The sequence below is a fragment of the Pelophylax lessonae genome, assembly GCF_965119305.1.
Source record: "Pelophylax lessonae genome assembly, chromosome: 10".
In the NCBI taxonomy this organism is placed as follows: Eukaryota; Metazoa; Chordata; class Amphibia; order Anura; family Ranidae; genus Pelophylax; species Pelophylax lessonae.
The window spans coordinates 110,087,624-110,102,266 of record NC_138777.1 but is presented as its reverse complement, the minus strand read 5'-3'; the positions used below and the strand labels follow the sequence as shown (position 1 = coordinate 110,102,266).

Here is a 14,643-nt window from a genome sequence, read left to right as displayed (position 1 = left end):
CAAAGAGAAAATGTTTTGGCTGGAGGATGGATACCTTATCAAATCGGTGTGTTGTTTTTTTAATATTATGTCATCATCTTGAATATTTTTACATTTAGGAATGTGTCACAAAAAAGGAATCAGAACGAAGAACTCCATGACAGAATGCTAAACACAATTGATTGTCTCAGTTCCGCCAAGTACGGTCAAGTATTTTTTAAATTTATACAAATAATGTGTCACTTAAGTTATCCTTCACTCATAAGCAATACTGGTGATTTCACTACGTTTATATTATAATCCCTTGAGTAGTAGCATATTCTATGATGACTGCAACTGGTAACCTTGGAAAACCAATGTAGATTAAAATCTGATATTGGGAACGGGAATGATCAATTTATTCTTTGATGTTCTAATTTGACTTCCTGCAAAGATATAAAATGTATTTTATTTTAGAGTTTTTGGGGGAAATTAAAAAAGAGTGGTGCAAGCACAATGCTTGCACCACTCTTCTAAACATAAAAAATGGAGCAGCTCTTAAATTAAAAAAAAGGGGCACAAACCTCTTTTTTTATTAGGAACAATTAGTTCTTTGTTCTGCTGTGACAGACCCAACACAGAGCAGTAATGCTGGAGCTGCATGCTCTAATCTCTCTGCTCATCTCTGCCCCCTACTCAGCACAGAGTACGATGGAGGTGGAGGGTTATTACCTTGCTGGCTCTGCTTGTTTAATGTAATCACTGTTCAGGCAGAGAGAGGGATGTGAGCTGTCTACTGAAAGTTCACATCTTGTACTCCAGCTGCAGGCTAAATGGGGATCTGTGACCGTTTTCTATATGGAAAACTGCCATATTACCTCTGTTAATTAGATGTAGACTCCACCAGTTTATATTTCACTCTGCAAAAGAAACTGGCACGGGTGGTTCAGACAGACTTGAAACAGATCTGGCTGCTTATTTGATGCGTTTCATCGTACATGACATCCTCAGAGGGCTGAATCTTATTCAGCCCTCTGATGTCATGTATGACGAAACACATCAGGGTACATTTCCTGCTGAAGTAATTCCATACCACAAGCACTGTTTTTTGCAGATTTTTACACGGTCCATCTAAGGCAAGGTCCATACCTATTAGAACTGTGGTGATACATTGTGGACATCCATACTGAAAATTCCTGAGCAATCAGGGCTTCTAAGTTGTTGTTAACTATCCCTGCATGTGTGACCCATTTACTGTATGGTACCTGGGTCCACAGCTTCTGGTAATGGCAATATCCATATTCGTGGTGGTGGGATTGTCACTCAGGTGATCATTGGTATCTGGATATCCCTGTCTTCGTTCAACTTTTAAGCACTTTAATTCAAACACTTTTCTGAATGTTGGATTTTTAAATGGACACTTTTTTAGTTGTGATTATGTGGAATTTTTTTTTCTTCTTCCTCCTCCTTCATGAATGTGTATATATGATCACAAATAAATATATTTTGTAGTGCTGTACTTTTATTTATAATCTGTTAATACAATTTTTGGTCGATTGTGGTGCTAGCAACTTTGATTTTCATTTTGTATTTTTTCACTAGCACGGCAAAAGTTTTTTTTTTACTTTTTATTCTTCTAAATTTTGTACAACAATAAAGCACTGCCTGCCCTTTGAATTTAGGTTGCCTGGCTTATAAGAACCAGTAAGGTGACTTTTGGATAGAAGGGTAAGGCCACAGAAGCCATATTGACAATATGCTTTATCTGTTATAAGGGAAGCATAGGGAGTGCTACTTGCAAACTGCATAAGGAGAGAATAATAAAGGGCTTGTAGGCATTGGCAGATCTGTAAAATTCAATGTAAAACCTTACTGATAGGGATGAGTTTCGGATTAAACTGAAGCCCAGCCCATCCTCAGTTCAGTGAGCAGCCAACAAAATGGCCAGTTTGCCCACATGAACCAATGTATAACGTTTGTTTGTTTGGTGGTAACTAACAGTATAAGGGGTTTCACTTATCAGAATCTGAAAGCCCTTTTTAGAATGAGGGACCCCCAGATATTTGCAGGGTATGAATAAGATATGAATACGGGGTACATAAGTACCTTTACTGACCGTTCTCAAAAGAATGTAAAAAGTAAATCAAGACACAAGAAGGGGTTTCTAGATGATGTCATTAACCATATTTTGTTGTGAGCTTTTTGGCCAATGACATCACCGTGGTTCTTCACCAGTTGATTTACAACCATGGCTGGCTTGGGATCTTTTTCAGGTCTAAATGTAGAGATGCAAGGCTGTGAAACAAGTGCCAAATAATAGGAGAAAAGGCACAGAGAGTTCCCTTTCAAAAGAAAAAAATATAGAACTAATAGATTTGGGGGAGTCAATTATTTTTTGGCAAAGGGAAAGAAGTCTGGGATGTTAAAAAATGTTGTGCTTTGTTAAATGTCCCACATGGCTCCCTGCTCTTTGGACCCTTGTTTGACAACAGTTGCCTATTAGCTTTCAAAATGGCCTGAATTTGGTAACAATATTCGTCGTCCAATGAATTTCAGTGGGATTTGCTGTTAGATTCAGGAGTCTCAAATTTCAAACAGGATTTGATAAACCGGGCCTGCAAACTGGCCCAGGGCAGTTTCGCCCATCCCCAGTTCTGATTTATGGGGCAGATGCATGTAGCCATGTATGAATGTGTGTTGTAAAATCTATTTCTGTGGCTTCATAGTTTTTGAAGAACAGGCATAATTTAATTTGCAACTAGCATCTGTAGTTAATATTTTCAACAGTAAAAAGTCCATTATGACATTAGACTTTGGTTGGCTGTTAAAGAAAAAAAAAAAAACTCTGCCTGCCAAATATTTTTTGATGGTATAACTGAATGTTATGATCCTGCAAGATTGTTGTGGTCTCTGGATCACAGAGCTTATATTTTGTTAAGCTGCAGAGGGCTCTAGTGAATAACATTTTTCAGGATTGGTTACCCCATAAAATGTCCAGCTTTCTTATGAACATGTTGAGATCACAGATTCTGGGCAACAAGCATTTCATATTCCTAGGTCTCTCACCAAGAAAGATAGGTGGTCCTTTTTGCATTACTGTGGCGACGGATGCATTATCTTTGTTGAGAATGGGCAGAGCACAGGTTCACTTAAACTCCTTAAACCACAGCTCTAACTCTTAACCCCAAAAAATATAATAACCCCCTTAGGCCCTTTTCATACAGGTGGTTGTTGTGCCGCTGGTAAAAGCATGTTTTGTTATTTTGAAATTTCAACACACCTGGCACAAAGATTATTCACATTTGTAAATTGCGATAATGTGCCATAACTTGCATTTACATGCGGCTGCGTTTAGCTGCGGTAGTAAATTCTTGCCTTTTGTATAGCAAATGTTTACTTATTTTTTCTTTGTTCTACGATTAACTGCATTTTATATACTGCGGTACATCACTTCTGGACGTTGTCAACTTTATTTTTCTTAAATGCACAAAACCGTATGTTCTGAAAACGTTGCTTAACGCAGTGTGTGAATGAGGCCATAGGGATGCATTTTCTGCATTTAGCTGCAGTAAATAAGTTCCTCTTTCTGCAGTTGATATCTAACTGGTCGTGTGAAAGGGGCCTTAAATGTGCACTTGGGCATTGAAATAGGCTGACATTCCTGGAGACAAATACTTTGAAAACTAGTAGTGGTAAATTTACAGAATCATAAATTTCTATCTAAGTAGCTATCTAACATAGCTATTCTTTAAAAAATACAAAATAAATACTGCCATATTCAAAACACAGGACGATCACAATGAGTCTAATGTTTTATTTTTTTATGATCTAGCTGTATAATAAGACCTGGATTGAACAGCTGAAGTAAAGCAGTCTGTTTTCTATTTTTTTAGACCCTGGTTTGGTAAATCAGATGACTTTTATGCCTTCCTGCTATTTTTCACTGCTGATGGCCTGGAAAGAGAGGTAAACCACATTATTTCTTATTTTCTGTTTCGTGTCCATCTTGCCCTAACTTAGTTTTAAACTAAATGTGCTTAGCATCATGTAATACTATTTTCAGTAAAGCTATATCATTACTGTATACCAACAGTCTCCCTGGGCTTTCCTGTTTAAGTTAGCTGCCCGAAGAACGTAATTTCCCTTTCTAAATGTATTAATTGATGTATGTTTTGTTTTTCAGTACCGCACCCTCAGAATACCTAAGATACGGAATTATTTCTTATGTGCCAGTGTAGTGTTCTTGTGCATTTTTTTGGTCCAAATTTTGGTCATGCCAAGGTTGGTACATATGCTACTAATAAAAGACAAAAAAAATGTTTTATTCAGCTATAATATTACCTTTTATCTCTGGAATATTTGGTCAGATATACGTTTAAAAATCTTTGTATTGGATATATTTGCTTACATATGGGGTTGATTTAGATGATGTTTTAAAGTTAAACTACCACATCCCATCTAATGCTTTTAACTAAAATAAAAGCTAAAAGAAATCTGAACACACTGCTTAGAAACAATGTGTCTGTCCTGTTTAGAGAGGTTATTTTTTTAGGTTTTTTTGAGAGCGGAAAAGCTGATAAACTGCACATCCTTGTTTATATGTGATCGCCTGTGATTGGACATAGCTGATCACATGGGTAAAGAGCCGCGGCTGTTTGCCGAGATCGGGGATGCGCCGTCATATGATGTTGTCCCAGAACGAGACGGCAGTTGGTAAGTGGTTAAATATGTATATTTGCCAGTCATTTTGTGAACTTTAGGTCTTTAGCTAAGCCAGTAATTAACTGACAAATGCAAATAAGAGAGAATGTAAAAGCTGAAAATGTAATATTTCCGTAAAAGGTGGATGTCTTAGTGGTTATTCCTTGTCATGCCAAAATGTAAACAATACTTTACTTAAAGTGGATGCAAACCCTTACATGTACCCAGTAAAGAGACTAGCTTAAGGTGATACACAGAGATGAAACAAATCCTCCTACATAAGTTGTACCTGTTTGTCTGCAGTCTTCTCTTCTCTACAGCCGTTCAAAATCCAGCATTTATAAAGCTTGTCTGAATTTTCAGAAAGCAGGAAGTGGGGAGCTGAAATTACACTCTGCAGAGCTCAGTGAAGAGAGCTCTGAGAGCTAATTGGAGGGAAGGGACACCCCCCCCCCCCTTCACACAGTATACAGAGCTGAGGCTGTCAATCCCAAGCTGTGTTCTGGAGATAACTCTCCTGTCACTTTTTTCTCTTGGTGTCAGGGAAAAAGGCCAGAAGTAGTTCATGCTGATAACGGAAGAATGAAGCAGCAGACAGAAATGACACTAAACCTGGGTTCACACTGTTGCGACATGGGATCCGACTTGCGAGAGCACCAGTCGCATGACATGTCAAATTAAATGTTTCCCAATGAGAGCCTTTTTAACTGATCCGACACAAGTCTCTCCAACTTTAGAAAAGATTCCTGCCAGCAGTTAAGGAATGGGTGGCTCAAATGGGAGATACATTAAGATTGAGAGATACATTTTTCAGCATAGGAGTAACTCGAGTAAATTTGACAAATTATGGGCCTCATTGCTGGCCATGCCAGGTTTGGCCCCAGTGGACCAGATCTCTGGCAACCTACTGGCTGGGAGGGGGTGAAGAACTATTGTCCTCATTCAATATGATGAAGTCATGGAGGGATACATACAATAAATGTACATATTGTCTGTCTGGTTTCGTACTTAGGCTTATTATAACTTTGGGATATATGTGACCTATTTGTACATCTGCTCTGGACTGTTTGTGCACAATGTTCAATAAAGTTCTTTGATATAAAAAAAAAGAAAAGGTTCCTGCACTACTTTGGTCTGACTGTGTTACGACTTGCCATAGAGTGTGAAACGTCACAATAACCACTTGCCTACTGGGTACTTTTACCCCTTTTCTGCCCATACCAATTTTCAGCTTTCAGCGCTGTTGCACTTTGAATGGCAATTGCACAGTCATGCAAAACTGTACCCAAATTAAATTTTTATTATTTTTTTCACACAAATAGAGCTTTCTTTTGGTAGTATTTATTCACCACTGGGTTTTCTTATTTTTTGCCAAACGAATAAAAACCCAAAATTTTGAAAAAAAACACAAAACTCTCTCATAATTTCTTATAAAAGTTTTCAAACAGGTAATTTTTCTACTTTACTGATGTGAGCTGATTAGACTACACTGATGGGCACTGATAGGCTGCACTGATGGGCACTGATGAGGTAGCACTGATGGACACTGGTAGGTGGCACTGATGGACAGCACTAAAAGGCACTAATAGGCAGCACTGATAGGTGACACTGATGAGGAGGCACTGATGGGCACTAATTGGTAACACTGGTAGGCACAGATTGGTAGCACTGTTGGGACTGCACTGATAATCAGGACACTGAAAATTAGTGCCCTGATTATCAGTGTTCATGTCCCTTTTACACAAGCCGATTATCAGCTCTCTTCTCCTCTCCTCATGTCAGCATGAGGAAAAGATTGCCGATAACTGGCTTCTGTTTACATCCGTGGTCAGCTGTGGTTGGCTCATCACCTCAATCTGTGATCAGCAGTGTCTGAAGGATGGTGAGAGCTGCCTTAACTGGTTCCTGCACTACTTTAGTCTGAATTTAGTCTGTTTTCAACCCATTCAATATCATTGAAGTTGGATCAAAGTTGGATCCTTGTCCTAACCATCTGACTTGTGACATCTGTCATGGCGATTACAGTAGCAGGAGAAGGAATTTATGTCACCCAGGGATTGTTTTGATTGGTCAAAGTCGGACTATCTCAAAGTCAGAGCAAAATGGCATCCTGTTCATTCAAGTCGGATGGAAGTAGGACCAATGTAGGACCGATGTCGCAGGGAAAAATCGAATCGACAGTTGTGTCGTACCAGTCTGAACCCAGCCTTAACCCTCATTCACACTGAACGCGGCTTTGAAATCATGCAAGCTCATCTGAACTCGCACAATTTCAAAGCTGCATTTCAGTCTGACTTCGGGGGTGACTTGAAAGACATCTGTGCGGGTTCATTCACAGATGTCTGTTGAAATTGCCCCCGAAGTCGCCAAAAGTAGTGCAGGAACTACTTTTGGAAATCGATGTGCCATCGCACCAATTGGGGCGCTCTAACTGCTGGCAATATGCTGCGATTTTACATGCAATTTGACCTGTATGTGAATTTGCGCTGATGTGAACGGGGGCTTTTTTTTTCAAAGCTTAATTGAACTAGCTGAAATTAGAAGCTGATTGGATACTATGTACAGCTGCACCAGATTCTGGGGGCACCATTTTTGTAAATCCCTCCCTTAGTGCTCTTAAGACCAGTACACACTATAGAGGGATATTCTTTGTTCAAATTTCATGTCTGAGTTTTACAACCACTTTAAGTTTTACTTTCTTGTGAAGCTAGTTTGTTTCTGAGACAGAAATGGCTTAAACCATAATTTACCACACAGAATGTTTCTATTCATGAGCCTCCAAACTCAATCCTAGTACCTGTGAGCCTTCAGATCATGCTTGCACATTCACCTTTTGTAGGTATATAAGTGACCTATGAGCGTGTCTAGACAAAAATATAATCTGGCTAGTTTTTTAATTCATGTAAAGAAAGAGAACTAGATTTTTAGAAACCGGTCTTGTTAACAGGTTTCCAAACGCTAATCAACCATTAATTTTATTGAAATATTGTCACCTTTCTCTCTTGCAGGAGCGTGAAACTAGGTGTTTCATTTGCTGTGGTTTCCTTGATAATCATTTGCGTGTTGCTAATTTGCTATGCAGACAAATGTGTGGTAAGTCTGCACCCCACTTTGCTAACTGATTACCCATCAAGTTCTTGGTGGAACTGACTTACAAAAACTGGAGCATAACAGCCAGACTTGACAGGTTGCGTGGTTAGTCTGGTTGAAAAAAGACACAAGTTCATCTAGTTCAACCAATAAAAGGGAAAAAAAGCATACAATCTTATATATATAACCCAATACCCACAGTTGATCCAGAGGAAGGCAACCCCCCCCCCCCCCCAGCAAAACATGATCCAGTTTGCCCCAAGGGGGGGAATAAAAAATCCTTTCTAATCCCCCAAGAGGCAGAACTTTACCTATAAATGTTAGTATCCTAATTTTAGTTACCTGTGGACAATCATGCTGGTTTTCTTTGTGCCAGTTTTTGAAAATCAGTCTGGAGGACAGCTGGTGGTTTATATGCATGCAATAGTAATAACAAATTTTTTGTGTTTTCCAGCGTTTCTGTGGGGAAAGTTCACCTTTGTCAAATTCACTACGCTCTATAGCAGAAATGGTAGAGACTAAACCTCTAGTGAGGGTTCCATTGGCTTTGTTGACTATAGCAGCACTCCTAGCAATTGCTATTCTTAATTTGGTAAGCCTTTTAATGGAATCTGTAAGCATTATGGACTGTTAAATTATCATTATTGCCAAGTAATATTTATGTTTGTTCTTTCAGCCTTTAGACCAAACGCTACAGAAATGCAATGGCTCTAACTTGGAGGCAAACAGTTGTCAAAGCATACCAGTAAGTTTTTCACAATTTTTTTTAACAAGAGAAAAACTAATAACATAGCATGAACCTGTCTATAAAATTTCACATTCTTTTTTGATTATTGAGGGACACAGCTAAATCCATAAATTATTACCATTGGAATATAGTGCTACTGGTGAAGATCTGTGGATCTGACTGTATTTCTAAATTAACTCAGAGTATAGCTACTCTTATAAATCAATTCCCAGAAGATGTGTAACTTTGTAGTAGGTTCACTGCTTTACCCAAGGAAGTAAGTAAATTGATTTGTTACACATTTCTAAAGTCAATCCAAAATCCAAAAGCAGGATGTTGGCATAAATCGACCACTCCTTTGGAAATAGTCAGGAACAAATTTAACTGGGTTATGGTTAAAGACAAGTTAGCAAGCATATTAAATAATTAGAAAATTACATTTGAAGTGATATGTGGTCCATAGATCAAATATATTTTACCTCCCTAGATCTGCCATGGAGTCCCCACTCATCCCTATCCTTTTCCTTGGCTTTTCTTTTCTTTATTCTTTGATTTTATCTTCTTGTTTGACTGTATCTTCTTGAACACTTTATTGTTTATCAGTTAATATGCCTACACTATAAACTAAAAATATTTCTGGAGAATCCCCCCCTGGCATCAACTCACCACCCTCCTTTGGCCTAAAAGAAAATCATAAGAAATGGGGATCTGGCCAGAGGAACTGATTGATGCTGCAAGGCTTTGGTCGAAAATTCACCCTTTGGGGCTGATAGTGTTTGGCATATTATTCTGCTGAAAGAGGCCACTGCCATCAGGGAATACCATTTCCATGAAGGTATGTACTTAGTCACCAACAATGTTAGGTAGGAAATGTGTGTAAAAGTGACATCCACATAAATGGCAGGACCAAGGTTTAACAGCAGAACATTGCCTGAAGCATTATACTGCCTCTGCCAGCTTGACTTCTTCCCATAGAGCATCCTGGTGCTATCTCTTCACCAGGTAAGAGATGCACACGCCCATGGCTATCCACATGATGTAAAAGAAAACATGATTCATCAGGCTAGGCCACCTTCTTCCGTTGCTCTGTGGTCCGGTTGTGATGCTCATGTTACAATTGTAGGCACTTTTGACTGTGTACCTGGGTCAGCATGGGCACCTTGACCAGTCTATGATTATGTAGCCTCATACACAACAAACTGCGATACTCATATCTTCTTTTTGTAACACATCAACCTCATGAATAACATGTTTACTTGCTGCCTGATATAGCCCATCTACTTTCAGATGCAAGTGTAATGAGATAATCAATGTTATTGACTTAACCCAGTGGTTTTCAACTCCGGTCCTCGGGACCCACCAACAGGCCAGGTTTGAAAGATAACTAAATTACATCACAGGTGATCTCATTTTCTGCTCAGTGATTACAGTATTCTAGTCTGCATCTCCCCAAGGTAATACTTAAAATTTGACCTGTTAGTGGGTCCCAAGGACCAGAGTTGAGAACCACTGACTTAACCTGTCAATGGTCATAAACTTCTGGCTAAGTAGTGTATATTACAATTACATTTGTTTGTATTAGTAGGTATTATGGTTACATTTGTGCTATATGTTGACTTTATGTTTTTTTTTCAATGCTTGTATTATCTTTGCAAAAAACAGAAATGTGATTATATTTTATCTTTTGTTCTAGTATTACATATACTGCTGTATTTTGGGTTTCATTGCATGCTCAGTGTTCCTGAGAATGAGCTTTGAGCTGAAGATGCTCCTTCTGTTTGCTGCCTTCATAGTGTACAATGTCATCATCTTTCATACGCATTCTGTCTTGTTCAAAATTGCTTTACCGCCCAGAAACAGGTAAGAGTGTAAATGGTCCACTGCAACAGCAATGTATAGGTATAAGGACTTAATAGGTAAATATTGTCATTGTGCAATAGTTGCCAGGAGTTTTTATCCAGTGTCACAGAAAAAAAAAAAGTAATTTTTCATGCATCATGTTCATTCCACAGTAAAAAACTTTTCTTTTAATCTGTTGCACTTGTGTGCCCTTATTGACTAGACAATTAGAAAACTTGAAGGGAAGTATAGCCACAGCTTTTTCAGCTATACTTCTCCTGTAGATTACAGGAGTGCAGTTCATTCTGCACTCCTGTGACCTGTGGCTAATGTTACATTGTCTATCCAGTCACTGAAAAGATCCAGACTATATGGTTGGAATCCACTCAGAAGCCTGGACGAGCACCTGGCAGGGTCTTTTAGTGATCTGCCTGAGCCTGAGCCAGCCCCCTCTGCCTCTTCCACAGCCCAGTGCTCCAGTGAGCGCTGGAGGGGCAGGGCAGAGAGCCAGACACTAACAGTCCATTCAGAGTGCAGGGGGAGAACTGAGCGATCAGTGGTGGTTGAACACTTAGTTCTCACTGCTTAGTTGTACTGTGGAGGACAGATGCAGCGTCGTATCAATGCTGCATCCACCTAGGTGAGTGTAAATGTTTTATTTTTATAAAAAGCCCATACTTCTCTTTTAAGGAATACATAATATAAAGCTTTACAATATAATATAATTAGACATTTTGCAGCATCATGGCACTTTATAATCACAATAATTATGTATGTTTTTACCTTGGGTAAGGGAAAGAGTGTAGCAATCTACAATAATATTTAAAACAGGCAGCTTATTTTGGATATACAGGCTTAAAAAAAAAAAAAAAAATTGCTTTTCAGTTCTGTGACAGGGCACAGGACACAGAAAAGAGAGATTTTCTCAGATTTGCATTACTAATTCTTACTTTGGTGGGGAAAATGTCTGATCACATTGTGGAATGTAGCACCATTTAGTCAGCAGGTTATATCTTGATTTATGTAATGTAGTGAAAAAAAAGTCTGAATATTTTCTTCATTTAAAATGAACCTACCAAAATGTAATCAAGTTGGTGAAACATCTGTTAACATTTCATAGATCATTGAAAAAGATCTCATACCAACTACTTAGCTATCTTCAATTATTTAAATATTTAATTTATTGATTTATCATGTCATAAAACATTCCAATTGTCACAATAAAATGGTTTCACAATGCTAATGACCATTTTGTTCCACAGGTAACTCACAGTTTGCATAAGTGGGTTCCTTTAAGCCTAGTGCACACTCTTCATTTTGTTTTTTTTAGTTCAGCCCTCTGGACAAAAACAGAGGTGCTTGGGAGGAGATCCTGCACTAGCAATCCGATGTTCGTACAGCGATCAACCCTCTGAGCTATTGTGTTCTGACAGGGGGGCTTAACCCCCCCGCCAGAACATTTTGGGTGAAGTTCCACTTAAAGCTTCATGAAAACAATATTTTCTGAAAGTGTAGGAGAACACTGTGGAAACTATAACACCAGACATCAAAACTGAGGGTTTACAATATTTCTCTAAGACCAACTAAATGGATCCACACTGATAATAGAATCCAGAAACCTGTAGAGCCCTATACCTCTACAGTTTCAAAGGCTTTTATGATGCAATTTGTAAGAGGAAATGATAGATTTTCTAAGAGGGTTAAAAGAGGAAATGATCAGTGTTTTTCTGTATTTAGATGGTTAGCACTGTGAGCAGATGGTGTAAAATCTCTGTTTTTGGGGGGCAATAGAAGTCAGTGATAGAACACTGGAATAAATGTTGCATGAGCATTTTTAGCTCTTAAGATCCACTGCTTATTCACCAAATGTTGAGGTCTGACTGTCACACAAACCAATAGGGTACCTGACTGGGTGACTGCTTTGTCCTATAATGTAAAGGTCAGCAGCCAGAAACCAGAGACCTGCTGAAGACCCAGGAGATTGACATTCCTGGAAGTTTATTTTCCTTTACATAAAGATTTCCAAAATTGGAGTGGTGTTTTGGCAGTGCAGGCAGAAAGAAAAGGTACATTTTTGCTTGTCTTTTTTCCAGGTATGACTTTTTTCAAAAATGCGTGGTACTGACAGTTGCTTTCAGGTTCACTGGCTGTTATGTCTGAGATTGTACAAATACATTATTTTTGCATATTTTAGACAAAGTTACAATTTCCCAATTACGTTTTAGCTCCGGAATTAAAAAAAAAATGATGGAAGAGAAAGGTATGCTGACAGAACACTGCTGAAACTGAAACCCATCTCCAAGGCCACCTATCAGAACTGGAAGGGGTAGAACAATACAGCACATATGCAGATCCATTCCATAAGGTATAAGATATAGTGCTTCTGAACTTCACCCTGAATTTTAGATTTAAAGTGGTTGTAAACCCTTACATATACCCAGTGAAGTGATGGCCCCAGGTGATACACAGAGATGAAACAAATCTTCCCACATAAGTCATTTCTCCTCTGCAGCTATTCAAAGTGCAGAAGTTTTACAGCTTGTCTGAGCTTTCCGAAAGCAGGGATGGGAAGCTGAAATTACATTCTGCAGAGCTTAGTGACAGCTGATTGGAGGGAAGGGACGCACCCCATTTACACAACACACAGGTACAGAGCTGAGGCTGTCAATCACAGGCTAAGTGCTGCTCTGTCACCTTTTTACCTCTTGGGGTCAGCAAAACTTGTCCAGAAGTAGATAGCAGAGGAACTAGGCAGCAGACAGAAATTAAATCTAGTGCTCCAGACTAGGACACACTATAGAGGAATTCATATTTCATGTCAGCGGTTTACAACCACTTTAAATATCCTGGGTTTAGCTGATATAGCTGATAACTCTTGTGGATGATTTACTTCAAAGTTATGTGTCTTTAAACAGAAAGGCAGAGAGAAGTTCAGGCGTGTAGTTTACCTTATGGAGTGGTTTATTTTGAAGTTGTACCCGATAATTTGTCCTTTTGATGATGGTCATGGGGAGGTTTTTTATTTAATTTTTTTTTTTTTAGGGAAATAAACGTTCTCTCAGCAGCAAATCCTTTCTCTTTTATCTGCCTTCTTCTCTTTCTATGAATGAATGATTTTCCTAATTCTATTCTTTTCTGATTTTCTGAAACTCACTAATGGATAATAACCCATTTATACAAAGTTGTATTTCCCTATCATTTTTTATTGGAATTTTTAATTTAAGAAAAAGCTTACAAACAAACGAATTTTGTTGTCTTTAACTGATGTTACTATTTTTCTTTTTCAAATTGTAGTTCTTTGGGCATTATGGAAAACCTTCAAATTATGTCCTGCTTCTATCTGTCCTTATTCTTCCTAGTATTAGTGTTATTGGCGAGTCAGGTAAGCAATAGAAAATTCTTTGCAAACCTAAGTTGTTTCATCAAGTCTAATTGAAGTCATGGTATTTAATGCAGTAGCCTAAGGGATGCACTTTGCATTGCTAACCCTAGAGACGTTACTTAAAGGCTTCTATGCATTAAGATAAAAAGCCTTCTATGTGTAGCAGCACCCCCAGCATCCCCTAATACTTACCTGAGCAGGATCTTCCTCCAGCGATGTGCACGTGTCCCTCAGCTGTCTGGGACTCTCCCTCCTGATAGGCTGAGACACAGCCATGGCGCCATTTGGCTCCTGTGGCTGTCACTCAAAGTCAGTTAGCCAATCAGGAAAAAGAAAGGGGCGGGGCCGAACCACAGCTCAGCTCGGGTGCCCCCATAGCAAGCTTCTTGTTGGGGGCATTTGACAGGAGGGAGGAGCTAGGATCACAGAAAAGGGATCCAAGAACAGGAGAATCTGGGCAAAACCACCGCACAGAGCAGGTAAGTATTACATGTATGTTATTTAAAAAAAAAAAGGAGACTTTACAATCACTTTAATGTAACGATGGGCTATACAATGCATTGGAATAGTAAGATCCATATGTCTTCATAATTATTTATCTTGCATAGTCCCTGATGTTTTTCCTGTGAATTTTGAAACATCCAGTATGATAATTAAAAATACAATGGGCAATTCTCTCAACATGCATAAAGGGATGAAAACTGTAAGTAGTTTGACAAAGAGATGATTAGAGAAACTTCACTGTCTTGCAGCTAAACAGCAGAGACTGTAAAGACTCTTTTACCAGTGGACAGTTTTGAATAACGGTCCCCACTTGTGGGTGTTCATAGGTAAAAAATAGGTTAGTAATATTGAGTTAGGATAAAGTCCTGTTGCTGTAGGTAAAAACCATTAATAATAAAACATATGGATAAAGATTTGTATGTTTATGTGTGTGTGTATAATA

At 38.7% G+C, this 14,643-nt stretch overlaps 1 protein-coding gene across 1 annotated transcript in view; it reads left to right on the top strand.

The window, feature by feature from the left end:
• ADCY7 (adenylate cyclase 7) overlaps positions 1–14,643 on the top strand; it is a 275,475-nt gene that overhangs the window by 226,367 nt on the left and 34,465 nt on the right. The window contains exons 12-19 of the mRNA XM_082270019.1: positions 99–179; positions 3,852–3,924; positions 4,142–4,239; positions 7,668–7,752; positions 8,204–8,341; positions 8,426–8,494; positions 10,170–10,336; positions 13,610–13,697. Of these exons, the coding sequence (XP_082126145.1) occupies positions 99–179; positions 3,852–3,924; positions 4,142–4,239; positions 7,668–7,752; positions 8,204–8,341; positions 8,426–8,494; positions 10,170–10,336; positions 13,610–13,697 (799 nt within the window). The remainder of the gene's footprint in view (positions 1–98; positions 180–3,851; positions 3,925–4,141; positions 4,240–7,667; positions 7,753–8,203; positions 8,342–8,425; positions 8,495–10,169; positions 10,337–13,609; positions 13,698–14,643) is intronic.